Source organism: Microcaecilia unicolor, chromosome 11 (genome assembly GCF_901765095.1).
Source record: "Microcaecilia unicolor chromosome 11, aMicUni1.1, whole genome shotgun sequence".
In the NCBI taxonomy this organism is placed as follows: Eukaryota; Metazoa; Chordata; class Amphibia; order Gymnophiona; family Siphonopidae; genus Microcaecilia; species Microcaecilia unicolor.
In genome coordinates, this window is record NC_044041.1 from 140,835,194 (window position 1) to 140,855,993 (window position 20,800).

At 47.3% G+C, this 20,800-nt stretch overlaps 1 protein-coding gene across 1 annotated transcript in view; it reads left to right on the forward strand.

Annotated features, from left to right (window-relative positions):
* Positions 1–20,800, forward strand: part of CLASRP (CLK4 associating serine/arginine rich protein) — a 1,081,767-nt gene that overhangs the window by 620,437 nt on the left and 440,530 nt on the right. Inside the window, exons 11-12 of the mRNA XM_030217938.1 lie at positions 4,105–4,146; positions 4,613–4,831. Coding sequence (XP_030073798.1) covers positions 4,105–4,146; positions 4,613–4,831 — 261 coding nt within the window. The remainder of the gene's footprint in view (positions 1–4,104; positions 4,147–4,612; positions 4,832–20,800) is intronic.

Below are 20,800 nucleotides of genomic sequence, written 5' to 3' on the forward strand. Positions count from 1 at the left end.
GGTGACATGCTTCGTCCCAAAAAATCGAAGAAGCATCGTCACCGGTCCCCTTCCCGTGTTGGCACCGAGAGCTCTGGGTCGCCGAGGGAGTCGGCACCCAGTAAGCATCGGCACCGAGAGGACCGCTCGCCCTCTGTTCAAGAGGTGTCAGTGCGCTCCCCTTTGGACAGCCCGGAACAGCCTCCACGCCCGGAACAGGTTCTGATATCGACTCCTGCATCGGCTTCCATGTCTTTTTCCACAGCTGCTCTGCACGAGAGCCTCCGGGCCGTTCTCCCAGAGATCCTGGGAGAGCTGTTGCGCCCTACCCCTCCGGTACCGGGGGTGCTTGCGCCTCCGGTACCGTCGAGCGAGGCGCCGGCTGGCCCATTGTCCGGGTTGAGGTCTCCGACATCGGTGCCGCTTGCGGTACCGAGTGCGGTAGCCACCCAGGAAGGCTCCCCGACTACGTCGGCGGAGGGAGCTTCGCCGGTGCGGGCGAGGGAGTCTACCTCTCGACGCTCCCACCGTGGCCACGGAGTCGAGCCGGGCACGGTTGCAGACACAGGTCCGTGAACTTGTGTCTGACACCGATGGTGAGGCCTCGTGGGAAGAGGAAGAGGACATCAGATATTTCTCTGACGAGGAGTCTGAGGGTCTTCCTTCTGATCCCACTCCCTCTCCTGAAAGGCAGCTTTCTCCTCCTGAGAGCCTGTCTTTCGCTTCCTTTGTCCGGGAGAGGTCTACGGCCATCCCCTTCCCGGTGGTTGTGGAGGACGAGCCCAGGGCTGAAATGTTTGAGCTCCTGGACTATCCTTCTCCACCTAAGGAAGCGTCCACAGTACCCATGCATCATGTCCTCAAAAAGTCATTGCTGGCGAACTGGACCAAACCTCTAAGTAATCCCCACATTCCCAAGAAGATCGAGTCCCAGTACCGAATCCATGGGGACCCAGAGCTGATGCGCACTCAGTTGCCTCAAGACTCTGGAGTTGTGGATTTGGCCCTAAAGAAGGCCAAGAGTTCTAGGGAGCATGCTTCGGCGCCCCCGGGCAAGGACTCTAGAACCTTGGACTCCTTTGGGAGGAAGGCCTACCATTCTTCTATGCTCGTGGCCAAGATTCAGTCCTACCAGCTCTACACGAGCATACACATGCGGAACAATGTGCGGCAGTTGGCGGGCTTGGTGGACAAGCTCCCCCCTGAGCAAGCCAAGCCATTTCAGGAGGTGGTCAGGCAGCTGAAGGCGTGCAGAAAATTCCTGGCCAGAGGGGTGTATGACACCTTTGATGTTGCGTCCAGGGCCGCTGCTCAAGGTGTGGTGATGCGCAGACTCCCATGGCTTTGTGCCTCCGACCTGGAGAATAGAATCCAGCAGCGGATTGCGGACTCGCCTTGCCGTGCGGATAATATTTTTGGAGAGGAAGTCGAGCAGGTGGTAGAGCAGCTCCACCAGCGGGACACCGCTTTCGACAAGTTCTCCCGCCGGCAGCCTTCAGCCTCTACCTCTACAGGTAGAAGATTTTTGGGGGGAAGGAAGACTGTTCCCTACTCTACTGGCAAGCGTAGGTACAATCCTCTTTCTCGACAGCCTGCGGCCCAGGCTAAGCTCCAGTGCGCTCGCTCTCGTCAGCAGCGTGCGACTCAGCAAGGCCCCTCGGCTCCCCAGCAAAAGCAAGGGACGAGCTTTTGACTGGCTTCAGCAGAGCATAGCCGACATCAACGTGTCAGTGCCGGGCGACCTGCCAGTCGGAGGGAGGTTGAAAGCTTTTCACCAAAGGTGGCCTCTCATAACCTCCGATCAGTGGGTTCTCCAAATAGTCCGGCAAGGATACACCCTCAATTTGGCCTCAAAGCCTTTTACGTGGAGCGGACGAAGTGCTTTAGACAGTCCGCCCAGTTGTTTGTTTCTTTTGATCCCAACAGGAGGGGAGTCGTCATCGGAAAACGCACAAACTCCAATTAGCTAGCAGATTGCATTTCCTTCACTTACGCCCAAGCTGGGCTGACTCTGTAGGGCCATGTCATGGCTCAATGTTAGAGCCATGGCTTCGTCAGTGGCTCACTTAAAGTCAGCCTCCATTGAGGAGATTTGCAAGGCTGCAACGTGGTCTTCAGTCCACACATTCACATCTCACTATTGCCTTCAGCAGGATACCCGACGTGACAGTCGGTTTGGGAAGTCGGTGCTGCAGAATCTGTTTGGGGTTTACAATCCAACTCTACTCCCCTAGACCCAGCTTTCGTCTGTTCCAGGCTGTACTCTCAGTTAGTTGTTTATGGTTTCAGGTCAATCTATGTTATGTCCTCGCCATTCTGAGGTCCAATTGACCAATGTTCATTGTTTTGAGTGAGCCTGGTTGCTAGGGATACCCCACATGTGAGAACAAGCAGCCTGCTTGTCCTCGGAGAAAGTGAAAATACATATCTGTAGCAGGTATTCTCCGAGGACAGCAGACTGATTGTTCTCTCAGACCCGCCCACCTCCCCTTTGGCATTGTTGTTTGTTTATTCTTTGCTTTTTGATTTAACTGAGTGGGAATGCTCACGCGACGGGCGGGAAATCGGTCTGCGCATGCGCGCTGCACGCGCACCAGAAGACTCTGGCAAGACTTTTTAAAATATTTTTCTTGAAAAATGCCGGTTCCTGGGCCGACGCAGATGTCGACCCACATGTGAGAACAATCAGCCTGCTGTCCTCAGAGAATACCTGCTACAGGTATGTATCTTCGCTATCTCCACCTGCTGATAGAGGGACATAACCCACAAGTCTCTGGATTGGTCTGTTTGGAGTAATAGAAGGAAAATTATCAGGTAAGGACTAATTTTTCCATAAAGGGAATGGAACATCTTCTCTTAGAAGAAAAGAGTAAAGGGGTAAGGCTCTTCAGCTTGGAAAAAGGCTGTTTAGAGGAAATATAATAGAAGTCTGTAAAAGCATGGGTGGGATGAAAACTAATCGGAGAAGGTGTTTTTTTTTTTTTTTATTGACATACAATAAAGCTATGGAGGTAGTTTCCAGAACATGGGGCAGTCAGCAATAGGTGGGTTAAAAAGAGTTTCAAAAAGTTCCTGGAGGAAAAATCATAAATCATTATTAGCCATATAGACTTAGAAAATTCATTCCTGATTTCTCATACCTGGAGATATGTGATGTATTTCGTATGTCACACCAAAAAAAAAAAAAAAGGAAACAATCAACCCTACGTACCAATCCAAGAAGACAAGAGAGAGTAGGGGTGAACAGCCTTCCAATACAATCCAAATGAGGCTCTCAAAGATAAATATGAATATATTTATTGAAACAACAGCTGTAGAAAACTCAGTGTTTATTGCACTACCCAAGCACTTGTTGTGGTAATGAGCCCTTGGGTATTGCAATAAACACTGAGTTTTCTACAGATGGTGTTTTAATAAATATTTTCATGTTTATCTTTGAGAGCTTCCTTTGGATTTTATTAGAAGGTTGGTTGTTCACCCCTACTCTCTCTTGCCTTCTTGGATTTGTACCTAGGGTTGGTTGTTTCTTTTTACCTTTTGGTTTTTTTTTTTGGTGTGGCATAGGAAATACACCACGTATCTCCAGGTATGAGCAATCAGGAATGAATCTTCTCCTTGGGATCCTGCTGGCTGCTTGTGATGTGGATTGACCACTTGAGGAGACTGGATGCTGTGTGAGATGGACTTTTTGACTGATCCAGTATGGAACATATGTGATATAATATTCATGTCCCAAACCAAATGTAAATTCACAATGGTTTCAAAAATGTTGATTTATGTTGGTGGTTTGATTCACATAAAATTTAATTATGAAGTACTTGATAGCATTGGAGTTCCCATGCTAGTATTTCTCCTGTTAACTTCCCTAAGGTAGAAATTGGGGCTGAAGCAAGAGAAAGAAAAGAGCAGCGAAGGAACATGAGAGGTCACAGAAGAATGGGAAAATCAGTGGTGGTTATAATTACCATCTTTTAAATCTGTCATTGAGGAAATAAACAGATGTGATGGACTTGCTATGGACCTGGGTGAAGTTGGGCGTGCCAGAAGCAGAGCAGTGAGGTATTTGGCTTAGTGTACTGGAGGTAGGCCAGCAAGATATTCATGGCTGTGTTCTTTATTTTCTAGCTATGCTCGAAGAGACAGTCCAACCTACGATCCATATAAAAGGTGAGTAACAGATAATTACACCCTCACTCATGCGCTCACTACTCTTGGTGTCCTTATGACCTTGAGAATATCCCTCTTACCCATGTTAGTGTTGCCTTGCAGAACAAGATCTGTCCCTAACTCAGGAATTGCTTCCTTAATCCCATAGCTCTCTTGAAACATAAAAAGCATTTCCCTTCCCTTATACTTTTGCCCAGCTCTGGGACATCAGGGAAATAAGATCCTCCTCACCTTGGCCAGTTTTTCAGGCCCTGGTACCTGCCACATAATGAGAAAGATGTCTACTATTTTGCATTTTATAGAACTACTAGACAGCAGGCAGACCTATACAGAATCTTAGAGTAATTTTTCTAATCAGTCATAGTAATCTCTTCCAGACTTTCACTGTGTGATGTCTTTGTCTTTTAATTCTTTGGAAGTCACTTGGGTGAAGCTCACTCTCATCTATTCTGTTGTCTTCCTTTAGGTCGCAGTCAGAGTCCAGCTCAGAGACTCGATCCCGATCTCGCACCCCTAGTCCAGGCCGAGAGGAAAAGATCACCTTCATCACCAGCTTTGGGGGCAGTGATGAGGAGACTGCAATTCCACTGGCAGAAGGCACAGCATGGAAGCCCCCAGCCTCCAGCAAGCACATGACACAAAATCAGCCAGGCACAGCTGCCGCAGGTCGTAGCACCTCCTCCCGGTCGGTAATTTTTAAATTTATTTCATTTTCAAAAAGCTTAAAAACAAACAAAAAAAAAAAAACCTCAGGTGCCAACCCTTGTTTTTTTTTAAGGGTTGGCACCTGAGGTATCAGAGTGCGCCCTTTTTCCAAATATTACACCCTCTTTCAAAAGAGGAAACACTATTACTGGAAATCAAAAAACATGCTGTCATTTTCAGTGACATGCAAACGACATGGGACATATCGTTGACATTTCCCATGCCATTGCAAATGACAATCCATCCCTATTAATAATGCGATTAATGCATTAATATTTTAATATGCATTAAAAAATTCTATTAACAGCTCCAGCCGTGACCCTCCCCTCCCTGCTGTGCACCCACTCACTTGCTCACTGAACTGCTGGGCCTGCCGTCTCCCCGCATCTGCATCCCCCCCCCCCCCAATCATCTAGTATTTATCTTGTCTCCCCATCCCCTACCACCACTAACACACATTGCCCCAGATCTCGCCCTTTCCTCCCCTCCCCCGCTCCCCAGCTCTTCCGCCAGGCTCACTGCTTCCTGGATCTGCTGATTGCAGTGGTAACACTACTGCTGGTTCTTCCTTACGAGACTGGGAGACTGGGCGTCTAAATGGCAAATGACGTTTAATGTGAGCAAGTGCAAAGTGATGCATGTGGGAAAGAGGAACCCGAATTATAGCTACGTCATGCAAGGTTCCACGTTAGGAGTCACGGACCAAGAAAGGGATCTAGGTGTCGTCGTTGATGATAACGTTGAAACCTTCTGCTCAGTGTGCTGCTGCGGCTAAGAAAGCAAATAGAATGTTAGGTATCATTAGGAAAGGAATGGAAAACAAAAATGAGGATGTTATAATGCCTTTGTATCGCTCCATGGTGCAACCGCACCTCGAATATTGTGTTCAATTCTGGTCGCTGCATCTCAAAAAAGATATAGTGGGATTAGAAAAGGTGGAGAGAAGGGCGATGAAAATGATAAAGGGGATGGGACGACTTCCCTATGAGGAAAGGCTAAAGCGGCTAGGGCTTTTCAGCTTGGAGAAAAGGTAGCTGAGGGGAGATATGATAGAGGTCTATAAAATAATGAGTGGAGTTGAACGGGTAGATGTGAAGTGTCTGTTTACGCTTTCCAAAAATACTAGGACTAGGGGGCATGCGATGAAGCTACAATGTAGTAAATTTAAAACTAATCGGAGAAAATATTTCTTCACTCAACGTGTAATTAAACTCTGGAATTCGTTGCCAGAGAACGTGGTAAAGGCAGTTAGCTTAGTGGAGTTTTAAAAAGGTTTGGACAGCTTCCTAAAGGAAAAGTCCGTAGACTGTTATTAAATGGACTTGGGGAAAATCCACTATTTCTGGGATAAGCAGTATAAAATGTTTTGTACATTTTTGGGATTTTGCTGGGTATTTGTGACCTGGATTGGCCACTGTTAGAAACAGGATGCTGGGCTCGATGGACCTTTGGTCTTTCCCAGTATGGCAATACTTATGTACCCCCTATGATGTAACTTCCAGTTTTGGAGGGATGAGAACAGCGAACCAGCAGCGGTGTAAACAGGACAGTGCCTCTAGGTTTGCCTTTTATTTCCTGTTTTTGCTGCTGCTACTGCCATCACTATTGCCGTGCAGACCCAGGGAAGCAGTGGGCCTGGCGGAGGAGCCAGCGAGAGAGTGAGAGTAGAAGGGGAGAGGAAAAGGAGAGAAATAGGGCAGTGGTGGAGGAGAAGGGGAAAGAGATGAGGTGATGCTGGGTGATTGAGTGGAGAGGAATAGAGACAGAGCAGTGCTAGATGATGGGGAGGGTGGAAGGGACAGGACAATGCTGGATGGGACAGGACAATGGTGGAGAAAGGCAAAAGGGGTGATGCTGGGTGGGGAGAGTAAAAGAGAGAGGCGAGGCAATGCTGGATGGGGGGGTTGAGAAAAAGGGGCAGTGGTGGATGGGGGGAAAGATAGAGACAGAGAAAAGAGATAATTGATGAGTGGGAGTGAGAGTGACAGAAAGGAGATGCTGCATGGCAAAAAGGAATGTTAACTTCTTACACGGTCAGGATTACTAGTGGTGTACTGGAAAATCAAACCATTTTTTTAGCCAGTTTATATGATTAATCTTGTGGTTAAAAATTTTAATTGCAATTAATTGAGCAATCAAAATATTTTTAATCAATGTTCCCCCCCTAATACTGACATATGAAAGAGTGATTTTTTGTTTTTTCTTTCTATCTACAAACTGCATAGCAATTGATAGGGATAACTTGGGATCTTGAATTTCTGTTGGCTCTTTCCTTAAAGCAGGGATACCCACAGTGAATATGCATGAGATAAATTTGCATACACTGCCTCCATTGTATGCAAACCTATGATGTACATATTCATTGTGAGTATCCTGAAAACCTGATTGGCTCGGTGTGTTGTGAAGACTGGGTTGAGAACTGTGAAGCGTATAGCACAGTGTGGTGTGAAACGATAAGAATAAATCATATCTAGGGATTGTACACACCAAAAATAGTTCCCAGAGTTACAAACCCTTGGTGATGATGACTAGGAGAGAGCTAGTATAGATGAAGGCTTCTCTGAGGACAAGCAGGCTGCATTATTTTCACACGTAGGGTCAACATCCGCGTCGGTCTGGGAATCAACATTTTGCCATAGCAAAGAAGAAAAAACTTAGGTAGAGTGTTCTGGTACGTATGCGCGGGCTGACTTCCCGCCTTCCGCGTGAGCGCATACCTCAGTTACTTTTTTTCCGCGACGAGGTAAGGCAGGTTCCTTCTGTGCTCCTCGTTCTGGCACGGAAAAGAGTTCTTCTGAAGAGCAATTTATTTTTGCATGTTTCTATTCTCTACTTTGTTTTAAAAAAAAAGAGCTTAGGATCCTTTTTCTTAAATCCTCGGGCTTTTTTCCCAATTTTTAAGTTTCCTTTCTTTTTCGATGCAGCCGGGATTTTTTCCTCATTTTTGTGCCCCTTTTTATTGGCACAGTTGAGTCTTTTGATTTTTCTGGAGCCGTTTTCATTCCATGTCATCGATGACACCCAGTGGCTTCAAACGTTGTACTCGGTGCAACCGGACAATCTCAGGTACTGATACCCATTCCTAGTGTATCCAGTGCCTTAGGCCTTACCACAGCCCAGCTGCTTGTGCTCTATGTCTTCGTATGAAGAAGCAGACCCAAGTAGTTTGAGAAGCCCAACGGGAGAAACTTTCTGGGGCTCAGTCCGGTCCTTCGACGTCAGCATCGACATCGAGAGAAGCATTGACGTCAGGAGCAGAGGTAATGGCTGCTGAGAAACCAAGTCGTGCTGGGAGTAGTGAGGTGTTGAGTAGGTCTTCACATGTCTCAAGGCCTCCTGCTTTGCAGGCTCCTTGGGACCAACCATCTTCGGACCCAATCCCGAGGAGACGTGAGGATTCCACGTCGGCACCGAGGAGTTTCAGTGACGGGCATCAACGGAAGGCGAAGAAGCACCGTCACTGATCTCCTTCAACACACGGTTTTGGGAGCTCCGGGGCGTTGAAGGATTTGGCGCCGAATGGATCGCTCCCCGTTCATACAGGAGGTGCCGATGTGTTGGTCTCTTGGCAGCCTGGTACCTGCTCCTGAACCTCAACCGATTCTGCCACCAGCTACTCCACTGGCCACACAGCCTTCTCCGATTGCGGCTCTCGATGAGTGCATCTGGGCTCTGCTTCCAGAACTTCTGGAAGGACTGCTACGCCAGTCTGCTTCGGTGGCTGGGGTGCTTGCACCTTCCCCACCGCCTGCTGCAGCGGCGTCTGGCCCTTCGCCTGCGGTAAGATCCTCATCATCGGTGCAGCTTGCAGCACTGGTGTTGGCTGGCATCCAGGTCTACTCCTCTTCGATGTTGGTGGAGGAAGCTTTACTGCAGTCTATGCGGGTGACGGCTTCTTGACATCGCCATTGAGGACATCGATCCTCAGCGTCGAGGCAGGCTGAGTCTTGGACCTCCCTTAGGAAAGTGCTTTCCGATACTGAAGAGGAGCATTCGTGGGAGTCAGAGGAAGATCCCAGATACTTCTCCTCCGATGAGTCTTTTGGGATTCCCTCTGAACCTTCCCCTCCACCTGAAAGGAAACTGTCTCCTCCTGAGAGTCTCTCTTTTACGTCTTTTGTTCGGGAAATGGCTACTGCTATTCCTTTCCCTACGGAAGTGGAGGGAACCCAGGACTGAGATGCTCAAGGTACTGGATTATCCCTCTCCACCTAAGGAGGCTGTGATGGCTCTTTTGCATAAGGTACTTAAGGAAGTCCTTATGCGAAACTGGTCGTTCCCTCTGTCTGCTCCCGTTATCCTGAAGAAGACTGCTTCCCAATATCGAATCCATGGTGAACCTGGGTTGATGAGGTCTCGATTACAACACAATTCCATGGTGGTGGACTCCGCCCTCAAAAGAGTACTAGGGACTATTCCTCGGCGCCCCCAGGCAGAGAAGCTAGGACCTTGGACTCTTTTGGAAGGAAGACGTATCAGGCTACTATGCTCACTGCCCGTATCCAATCTTACCAGCTCTACACGAGCGTCCACTTGCGGAACTCGGTGAGACAGCTGTCTTCTTTGGTCGATGTCCTCCCTCCGGAGCAGGCTGAGCCTTTTCACCAGGTGGTCAGGCAGCATAAGGCATGTCATAAATTCCTGGCCAGGGGCGCTTACGATATTTTTGATGTGGCATCCAGAATCGCTGCTCATGGTATAGCGATGTGCAAACTCTCATGGCTGCGTGTCTCTGTCCTGGATGTACCTTGCTGGAGAGATAACCTTTTCGGAGAGAAGGTGGAAGATCTGGTTGACCAGATCAAGAAGCACAATGATGCTATGGCTTCTCTCCTGCCGGGTGCCTTCTGCTACAGCCTCCTCAAGTAGGAGGTTTTTTTTGGGGAAGGGGGGGGGTGTTCGGAGAGCTCTCTATTCCTATGCTAGGCGTAGGTGCATTTCGGCGTCCCGACAGCCTAGTCAGGCTCAGTCCTAGCGCGCTCGTTCTCGTCAACAGCGTGCGCCTAAGACCCCTGCTGCTCCCCAGCAAAAGCAAGGGACGAGCTTTTGTCTGGCTCCAGTGAAGCATAGCTACAGTAATAGTGTCCGTATTGGACGACTTGCCAGTTGGAGGGAGGTGAAATGTTTTTTTTCACCAAAGGTGGCCTCTCGTAACCTTTGACCGGTGGGTGGTTCAAATAGTCCGGTTAGGATACACACTCAATCTGAAATCCAAACCTCCAAATTGCCCACCGGGAGCTCATTCTTACAACACCCAGCACAGGCAGGTACTTGCAGAGGAACTCTCCGCCCTTATAAAGGGCCCATGAGTTCAAACCTGTTCCACCAGGGGAAGAAGGGATGGCATTCTATTCCAGTTATTGCCTTGTGCAAAAGAAACCGGGGATGCTTCCCATCCTAGACCTAAGGGCCCTGAACAAATTCCTATTCCGAGAAAAGTTCAGAATGGTTTCCCTGGGCACCCTTCTCCCCATAATTCAAGAGAACGATTGGCTATGCTCTCTGGACTTAAAGGATGCTTACACTCACATCGCGATATTTCCAGCTCTCAGGAAGTTTATTCGATTTCGGCAGGGAACGCAGCACTTTCAGTACCATGTACTGCCCTTCGTTCTGGCGTCTGCGCCCAGAGTGTTTACAAAGTGTCTAGCAGTAGTTGCAGTATCGCTATTCACACTGGGAGTGCATGTTTTTCCTTATCTCGACGATTGGCTGGTAAGAGCACCTCGGAGGACGGTGCTCTGGAGTCCATGAGGATGACTATTCAGGTGCTAGAGCTACTGGGGTTCGTAATCAATTATCCCAAATCCCATCTCATTCCTGTTCAGAAATTGGAGTTCATTGGTGCACTACTGGACACGAAGACATGTCAGGCTTATCTCCTCGAGACAAGGGCAAACAGTCTCCTGTTCAGTTCGATCATTTCAGCAGGTCACAGCTCAGCAGAAGTTGAGGCTCTTGGGGCACATGGCCTCCACAGTTCATGTATCACCCGTGGCACATCTTCATATGAAATCAGCTCAATGGACCCTAGCTTCCCAGTGGTATCAAGCTACAAGGAATCTGGAGGATGTGATTCAGCTGTCCACCGACTTACAGAATTCTCTTCATTAGTGGACAATCCGATCCAATTTGACCATGGGACAACCATTCCAAATTCCTCAGCCACAAAAAGTGCTGACGACGGATGCATCCCTCCTGGGGTGGGGAGCTCATGTGGATGGGTTTCACATTCAGGGAGCTTGGTCCTTTCAGGAAACAGGTCTTCAGATCAACCTCCTGGAATTACGAGCAATCTGGAACGCTCTGAGGGCTTTCAGAGATCGGTTGTCCAACCAAATCATCTTGATTCAAACAGAATATCAGATTGCGATGTGCTACACCAACAGGGGAGCACCGGATCTTGTCCTCTGTGTCAGGAAGCCTGGGCTTTGGGCACATCATCATGACATGTTTTCTCCAAGCCACTTATCTGGCAGGCGTAAACAACAGTCTGTCCGACAGGCTGAGCAGGGTAATGCAACCTCAGGAATGATCATTGAATACGGACATAGCCCACAAGATCTTCCGAGCGTGGGGCACCCCTTTGGTGGATCTTTTTGCCACTCACATCAATCACAAGGTCCCTCAGTTCTGTTCCAGGCTTCTGGCCCACGACGGACTAGCGTCAGATGCCTTTCTTCTACATTGGTGAACAGGCCTTCTGTATGCATATCCTCCCATACCTCTAGTAGGGAAGACTTTGCTGAAACTCAAGCAAGACCGCGGAACCATGATCTCGGTTGCACCCTTCTGGCCGCATCATATTTGGTTCCCTCTTCTTCTGGAGTTGTCCTCCGAAGAACCGTGGAGATTGGAGTGTTTTCCAACCCTCATCACTCAGAACGAGGGGCCGCTTCTACATCCCAACCTCCAGTCTCTGGCTCTCACGGCCTGGATGTTGAGAGCTTAGAATTCGCCTCCTTGGGTCTTTCAGAGGGTGTCTCACGAGTCTTGCTTGCTTCCAGGAAAGACTCCACGAAGAGGTGTTACTCTTTCAAATGGAGGAGGTTTGCCGTCTGGTGTAACATCAAGGCCCTAGATCCTCTTTCTTGTCCTACACAGACCCTGCTTGAATACCTTCTACACTTGTCAGAGTCTGGTCTCAAGACTAACTCCGTAAGGGTTCACCTTAGTGCGATTAGTGCTTATCACCGCCGTGTAGAGGGTAAGCCTATCTCTGGACAGCCTTTAGTTGTTTGCTTCATGAGAGGTTTGCTTTTGTCAAAGCCCCCTGTCAAACCTCCACCAGTGTCATGGGATCTCAACGTCGTTCTCACGCAGCTGATGAAAGGTCCTTTTGAGCTACTGAATTCTTGCCATCTGAAGTACTTGACCTGGAAGGTAGTTTTCTTGGTGGCTGTTACTTCAGCTCGTAGGGTTGGTGAGCTTCAGGCCCTAGTAGTGGATACACCTTATACTAAGTTTCATCACAACAGAGTAGTCCTCCGCACACACCCTAAGTTCCTGCCGAAGGTGGTGTTGGAGTTCCATCTTAACCAGTCAATTGTCTTGCCAACATTTTTTCCCCATCTTCATGCCCACCCTGGCGAAAGCAGTTTGCACACCTTGGACTGCAAGAGAGCAATGGCCATTTACGTGAAAGCGGACAAAGCCCTTCAGACAGTTCGCCTAGTTGTTTGTTGCTTTTCATCCCAACAGGAGAGGAGTCGCCATCGGAAAACGCAAACACGCTCCAATTGGCTAGCAGATTGCATATCCTTCACTTATGCCCAAGCTGGGCTGACTCTGTAGGGCCATGTCACGGCTCATAATGTTAGAGCCATGGCTGTGTCGGTGGCTCACTTAAAGTCAGCCTCCATTAAAGAGATTTGCAAAGCTGCAACGTGGTCTTCAGTCCACACATTCACTTCACATTACTGTCTTGAACAGGATACCCAACGCGACAGTCGGTTTGGGCAGTCAGTGCTGCAGAATCTGTTTGGGGTTTAGAGTTCAACTCCACCCCCCTAGGCCCGTTTTATTCTGTTCCAGGCTGCACTCTCAGCTAGCTGTATATAGTTTCAGGTTAACCTGTGTTGTCCTCGCTTTTTGCGAGGCCCAATTGACCAATGTTTATTGTTTTGAGTGAGCCTGGTTGCTAGGGATACCGCACGTGTGAGAATATTGCACCTGCTTGTTCGCAGAGAAAGCGAAGATGTAGCAGGTGTTCTCCGAGGACAGCAGGCTGATTATTCTCTGATTATCCCTCCCCTTGGAGTTGTTATTTGTTATGCTTTTTTGACTTAACTGAGGTATGCGCTCACGCGGTGGGTGGGAAGTCATTCTGCGCAGTGCGCGCTGCACGCGTGCCAGAAGACTCATAAGTACATAAGTACATAAGTAGTGCCATACTGGGAAAGACCAAAGGTCCATCTAGCCCAGCATCCTGTCACCGACAGTGGCCAATCCAGGTCAAGGGCACCTGGCACGCTCCCCAAACGTAAAAACATTCCAGACAAGTTATACCTAAAAATGAGGAATTTTTCCAGTCCATTTAATAGCGGTCTATGGACTTGTCCTTTAGGAATCTATCTAACCCCTTTTTAAACTCCGTCAAGCTAACCGCCCGTACCACGTTCTCCGGCAATGAATTCCAGAGTCTAATTACACGTTGGGTGAAGAAAAATTTTCTCCGATTCGTTTTAAATTTACCACACTGTAGCTTCAACTCATGCCCTCTAGTCCTAGTATTTTTGGATAGCGTGAACAGTCGCTTCACATCCACCCGATCCATTCCACTCATTATTTTATACACTTCTATCATATCTCCCCTCAGCCGTCTCTTCTCCAAGCTGAAAAGCCCTAGCCTTCTCAGCCTCTCTTCATAGGAAAGTCGTCCCATCCCCACTATCATTTTCGTCGCCCTTCGCTGTACCTTTTCCAATTCTACTATATCTTTTTTGAGATACGGAGACCAGTACTGAACACAATACTCCAGGTGCGGTCGCACCATGGAGCGATACAACGGCATTATAACATCCGCACACCTGGACTCCATACCCTTCTTAATAACACCCAACATTCTATTCGCTTTCCTAGCCGCAGCAGCACACTGAGCAGAAGGTTTCAGCGTATCATCGACGACGACACCCAGATCCCTTTCTTGATCCGTAACTCCTAACGCGGAACCTTGCAAGACGTAGCTATAATTCGGGTTCCTCTTACCCACATGCATCACTTTGCACTTGTCAACATTGAACTTCATCTGCCACTTGCACGCCCATTCTCCCAGTCTCGCAAGGTCCTCCTGTAATCGTTCACATTCCTCCTGCGACTTGACGACCCTGAATAATTTTGTGTCATCGGCGAATTTAATTACCTCACTAGTTATTCCCATCTCTAGGTCATTTATAAATACATTAAAAAGCAACGGACCCAGCACAGACCCCTGCGGGACCCCACTAACTACCCTCCTCCACTGAGAATACTGGCCACGCAATCCTACTCTCTGCTTCCTATCTTTCAACCAGTTCTTAATCCATAATAATACCCTACCTCCGATTCCATGACTCTGCAATTTCTTCAGGAGTCTTTCGTGCGGCACTTTGTCAAACGCCTTCTGAAAATCCAGATATACAATATCAACCGGCTCCCCATTGTCCACATGTTTGCTTACCCCCTCAAAAAAATGCATTAGATTGGTGAGGCAAGACTTCCCTTCACTAAATCCGTGCTGACTTTGTCTCATCAGTCCATGTTTTTGTATATGCTCTGCAATTTTATTCTTAATAATAGCCTCCACCATCTTGCCCGGCACCGACGTCAGACTCACCGGTCTATAATTTCCCGGATCTCCTCTGGAACCTTTCTTAAAAATCGGAGTAACATTGGCTACCCTCCAGTCTTCCGGTATTACACTCGATTTTAGGGACAGATTGCATATTTCTAACAGTAGCTCCGCAAGTTCATTTTTTAGTTCTATTAATACTCTGGGATGAATACCATCAGGTCCCGGTGATTTACTACTCTTCAGCTTGCTGAACTGACCCATTACATCCTCCAAGGTTACAGAGAATTTGTTTAGTTTCTCCGACTCCCCCGCTTCAAATATTCTTTCCGGCACCGGTGTCCCCCCCAAATCCTCCTCGGTGAAGACCGAAGCAAAGAATTCATTTAATTTCTCCGCTACGGCTTTGTCCTCCTTGATCGCCCCTTTAACACCATTTTCGTCCAGCGGCCCAACCGACTCTTTGGCCGGTTTCCTGCTTTTAATGTATCTAAAAAAGTTTTTACTATGTATTTTTGCTTCTTTGCCATGGCAAAATGCCGATTTCCCTGGCAGACTTGGACGTCGACCCTACCTGTGAGACTAATCAGCCTGCTGTCCTCGGAGAATACTTGCTACTGAACAGCATACAGCAGAAAAGATTTCTTAAATATCTTACAATTCGTAACACTACCTGTAATCAACATAAGAAAGTACAGTGCCCTTGATTGAACACACACCACAATTCCTGATAAAACCAACTAACTACCCAGTGTGGAACAGGTCCAGTAGGAGGTGATGGAACTCAGAGATGGATCATGGAGATAGAGCTGTGCTAAGACCTTTCACTGCCTCCTTATATTTGAGTTCTTATCAGTTGTGTCAATGCCTAACAACTCCCTGCCAGAGAATGTGGTATAAGCGGTTAGCTTGGCGGAGTTTAAAAAAGGTTTGGATGGCTTCCTAAAGAAAAAGTCCATAGACCATTATTAAATGGACTTGGGTAAAATCCACTATTTCTGGGATAAGCAGTATAGAATGTTTTGTACTTTTTTTGGGATCTTGCCAGGTATTTGTGACCTGGATTGGCTACTGTTGGAAACAGGATGCTGGGCTTGATGGACCTTTGGACTTTCCCCGTATGGCAATACTTATGTACTTATTGGCCAGGGACACTGGATTATGTCAGGCTCAGATATCCCTATAATAGGGTAGAATCCCCCTTTCCCAGGTTGTATTGAGTCATCCGGGTGACATGTTAACTGATTCTCAGTTTGCTCTGAACGGCAGTGAATGTCTCCAACATAGGAAGTTCATGTTGATGTCTTCGGTTTGTGATTCTGGCTTGGTGAGATTAAGCTCTGTGATACACACAATGAATCCTAGCAGGGGCTATACCGCTTAAAGAATCCCTACCTTACTTCCCCTGTTTTCCTTCAAAGATGCCTCACACCGAAACATGCACTCCTGAGCAAATTTAGGCTTTCCCCCTGGTTCTACCTCCTTGTTAGACATTAGTGCCAACATCCTGGTTTCACCCCAGTTAAGGTGGAACCAGTCTTTTTGCAGTAGGCTTCTCTTCCTCACAATGGTGCCAGTTCCTAACAAATCTAAATCCCTCTTCCATGCACCTTCGACTTACACATTGATTTTCCTAAGCTGTACATGGCTCCTGAGAGTGCCGTTGTGGAAGTTCTGGATTTCAACTTCTGTCTGAGAGCCTAAATTTGGCTTCCAGAACCTACTTCTTTAGTTCACTCTTACGTAGCAATGTCTAAAATCATATCTATGTAATGCATTAAGTTCCCAACCTTCGCACCAGGTAGGCAAGTGACCAAGCAATCCTCGCTGCCCACCAGCCACCTAATTATCTACATACCAAGTGATAGAATCTCCAACTGAAACAGCCATCCTAACCCTTTTCTCCTGGGCAGAAGGCTGTGGAGACATTCCTCGGTATGAGGGTATTGAATACTCTGGACTGGAGGACAGATGCTGCTACCGGATCACTTCCTGCCTTGCCAAGGTGATGTCTCCTTTAAGGTGAACTCTCTTCTTTAGGCAGGAGCTTGATACCCAGACTGGTGCCGGCACAAAATGACACTCCTAGTGGTAGTCTCCCACAACCAATGCTAAGGGTCATATTTCTGTATAAGAAAACATGACCCCCTAGCGGTAGTTGCAACATTTTGTGACCGGCACTGGACTGAGCAAGAGCAACTGGGCGTTACTTCTACCCGAAGATTCCCCCCCCCCCCCCCCAACTAATGTTGAAAAGGTAACCCTCTGAAGGGACAAGGTCTACCTTGGAACTGGGGGGAGGGTGCGGGAGGGGGGGAGCTTGAATTTTGTTGAGGGTTTGGGGGTGGGCATGGCTTAGGGTGGAAGCCATGGGGTCCCTGCTCTTTTGGCCCAGGAGTATCTGGCTTTGTGATTCGATACTCCTGGGTTGCTTGAATAACGCCACTTGCCACAACAAGTAGCATTATACCTTTTAAATTGGGATTTAGCACCTGCTAAACTGAGATTGGTGAATCCCTCACGGTTCAGCTAGAGGCTGTTAGCGCCATACTAGCGCCTGCATTTGCTACTGCCCCATGATCAGAGCCCCTGAGCGCATGAAACAATGCGCTCACGGGCTCTGAATGCAACTAGCATACAAAACAGGGCTCTTAGTGCAAGTAGCATACAAATGCATGCTAAACTTATTCATCCTCAAAGATCAGCGACCAGCGAGCCGGAGATTGGCTCGCTGACTGCGGCAAACCCTACGCCAACTCGGAGCTGGCGTTAGGGCTTGCAGACCACAGGGGAGGAATGGTGAGCCCTGTCCAGCATGCATTTGCATACTAGCAGGCCCCCTTTCCTCCAAATGCAGCTGCCCCCCACAGGAGCCCCTACCCAACCCCCCCTGACACAAGTTCGGGGGGGGCTGGAGATCTGGGGGTCCCTGACACAGGTTCGGGGGGGGGGGGCTGGAAATCTGGTGGGTCAATCCCCCCCACCTGGTGGTCTAGCGGCCCTTCTCCACCCCTCTACCTTCAGTTGGAGGAGGGAGGTGGCCTCCTTCCTCTTCCATCAGCGCCCCTGGGCTTCGCAATTTTCGAGGTGGTGCCGATGGAAGAGGAGGGAGGCCACCTCCCTCCTCCAACTGAAGGTAGGGGCCACCAGGGTTATCTGAGGGATGCTTGGGAGGGGTTAGGGGGTCTGGAGACCCCCCCCCCCCCAGTTCTCCAGCCCTCCCTAATTTGTGTCAGGGAGGGTCAGAGGGACCAGATATCTGCTGGACCTCCAGCTCCCATTTCGCTTGGCTCAGGGTGAGGGTAGTTTGGGGTCTGGTGGTCCTATGGTCCTCCAGCCCCTTTGTTTGACAAGTCTGGGCTTTTGACAGCCCAGATCTGTCAAACAAGTGCAGGAGGATTGTGCCTGAGCACTGCTCTTCTACCCCTTGATCAGAGAGAATTGCATACTTAAATTTGCATGCAGTTATCTCTGATCATAGGGTCGGTAAAGCCCCTTGCTATTCCAACGCTATTTTTAGAGCGCTGTTTGGAACAGCATAGGGCTTTTGATCATCTGCCCATCAGTAAAATAAGGGAATTAATCTGTGAGATAAACCACTGTATGTCCATTAGTGGACTAAAATACAAGCTTATACACGCGACCTCCTTCTCCTACATGAGTACGCAGCTGTGGAACGCACTACCAGCTGATCTGAAAACAATCAACGAAATATCCAACTTTCGAAAAATCCCTGAAGATGTATCTCTTCAATAAAGCCTACAAAGAGGACCCATAGCATAACTATACCACCTCACCAATCCACCCCAATCTACCTTCTTAGTACTTCTATCCATCCTCAATCTCTTTACATCAACAATTGTATCTGACACCCTGGAATGGTAATGCCATAACAGACCTGCAAATAGGTGGGAAAATGTGGGATACAAATGCAATAAATAAATAAATTACAAACTGAACCTGTGGTGCCTTAAGTTACTAAAGGAAATCAAAATAGAAAATGTAAAAAAAATATACCCTAGGTCAAAGAATGGTGTGCCAAAATGGGGTTGGGTAGTTGAACTTCAGTTTGAAAAAGATATTTTTTTGTATTTGACTCGAGAAAGTACATTTGAAAACAAACTAGCTGATTATGGGTGCATGACGTGAAAGCCAAATGACATGTTGAAAAAGATGAAAAGCTGGAAAATGCAGTGTGAGTCTACTAATTGAGCATTGATGGAAAAGTTAAAGCATTAATTTTAAGCATAAGGAAGCCATTAAGTGTGTTAAAATTAGTTAGTGAACAGCTCGATATTCATATCAAAATAGATTATTACTGACCTCTCTGATCTAGTTTTTCTTTAGTGAAATAATAATTAACTGGTGGTATAAGAAAACTGAGTGTGGCATGCAAATCGTATGAAAGAATGCTGATAAATGTAAACAAATCGATCTTACCTCTGAATCAAGACACACCAGTCTCAGGCATTGAACACTTCAGAAGTGATTGCTGAAGGCAGTTAAAAAAATTATGGAGTGTCTGCAATACCATTAAATGGAAAAAAAACTCCTGTGCAAAATTGCACATCACTTTAGCATCTCCTTCATCCTCACCTGCACCCGCAGGAGTTGATGCTATTATTTACTTTCTTGCAACCCCCTGTTTCCTACTCCCCAACCCCAACAACCGCCCGTGTTTTTTTGGATGGTATTCACTGTTTGGCCAATGAGTGTTCCAAGCCTCAGTCTGGTAGTCCAGCTGCCTCTGGGCATTCTAAGCTTCATTCTGGTGCTCCAACTGCCTTTCTCCATATGTTCCAAGCCTCAGTCTGGCGCTCTCATTTCCTCTGTCACTGCATTCCAAGCCTCATTCTGCAGTCACCACAGATTTTGACTACACTTCTGTGGGAATCCAACGGCAATTCCTTCCAACCCTACGGGAATCCTGTGGAAATGCTTCCATACTTGCAAGAATCCCGTGAGTTCCAAGGGATTCCCGTAATTATCATTCCTGTGCAGCTCTCTATGTGAGAGGTGAACCATTGTCTTGCAAAGGATGTAAGGACTGAGTGAAAAGAGGATACAATTGTGTAAATGAGTGTGTATAAAAAATGCCTGGTTTTCTTTTTTCAAATGTAGTGAAAACAAGAATAGAGGGAGTAATTGGTATGAAAATCTCTGAGTAATGAATCCAATAAATGAGTTCTGCTGCTAAGTGTTAGAAATAAAAATTAAGTGAATGGTGGTTGCCGGCATATTAATTACTGTGCCCAGCTCGAGTATGGCGAATAACATTTTTTTTTATAGTTAAAAAGAAATTATGTTGAATGAGATATTCAGTAGAGCAGTTGAATATAAAAAACTGTACTGGGCCAGAGGAAGAAAAGGAGGGGAGGGATGGTTGCAGGGAGGAAGGGAAAGGGGAAGAGGAGTAGCAAAGAAGGGTAAGGTAGGGGGAAGGAGAGGAATATGGGGAGGAGGGAAAATAGTGAAAAAATTCATGATCTACAAACTTGCAAAAAAAAACTTTAAATCTTATTCCTGATTTAAGCCAAAGTATTCCTGGTCTTGAATTTAAAACTAAAGGTCTATTCTTTCCATAATAAATAGCAAATTAATCTTCCCATCTCTCCATGGTGGTTTGACCACAGATAAATTACAATATTTCAGTTTAAATGTGTGTGGCCTTTAGGAATGCAATGTTGAATAACAACATTAAGATAAAGACATAGACATCCTTTACCATTCAGATACTAATTATTGGGTTTTTTTCCAATTTCCTTTTCACATACATTTAGGGCACTGTTTTTTACACAACACAGTTTGTTCCAAGTCATCAGCAGGTATTACACACTGTGATACTAAGAGGTCCTTTTATTAAGCTGTGCTAAAAGGTAGCTGGTGCTGCTGTCAGTGCATGGGTTTACCACGCCTCAGCCACTTTTTGCATGGCAGTAAAAAGGTCCTGTTTGTTTTATCCCTCATTAATGGTCACATGCTAATTTCCTAATTAGCGTGTGGCCATTACCACCTATTTACTTGGAATTCTCCGAGGACAAGCAGGCTGCTTGTTCTCACTGATGGGTGACGTCCACGGCAGCCCCTCCAATCGGAAACTTCACTAGCAAAGTCCTTTGCTAGTCCTCGCGCGCCCATGCGCACCGCGCATGCGCGGCCGTCTTACCGCCCGAACCGGCT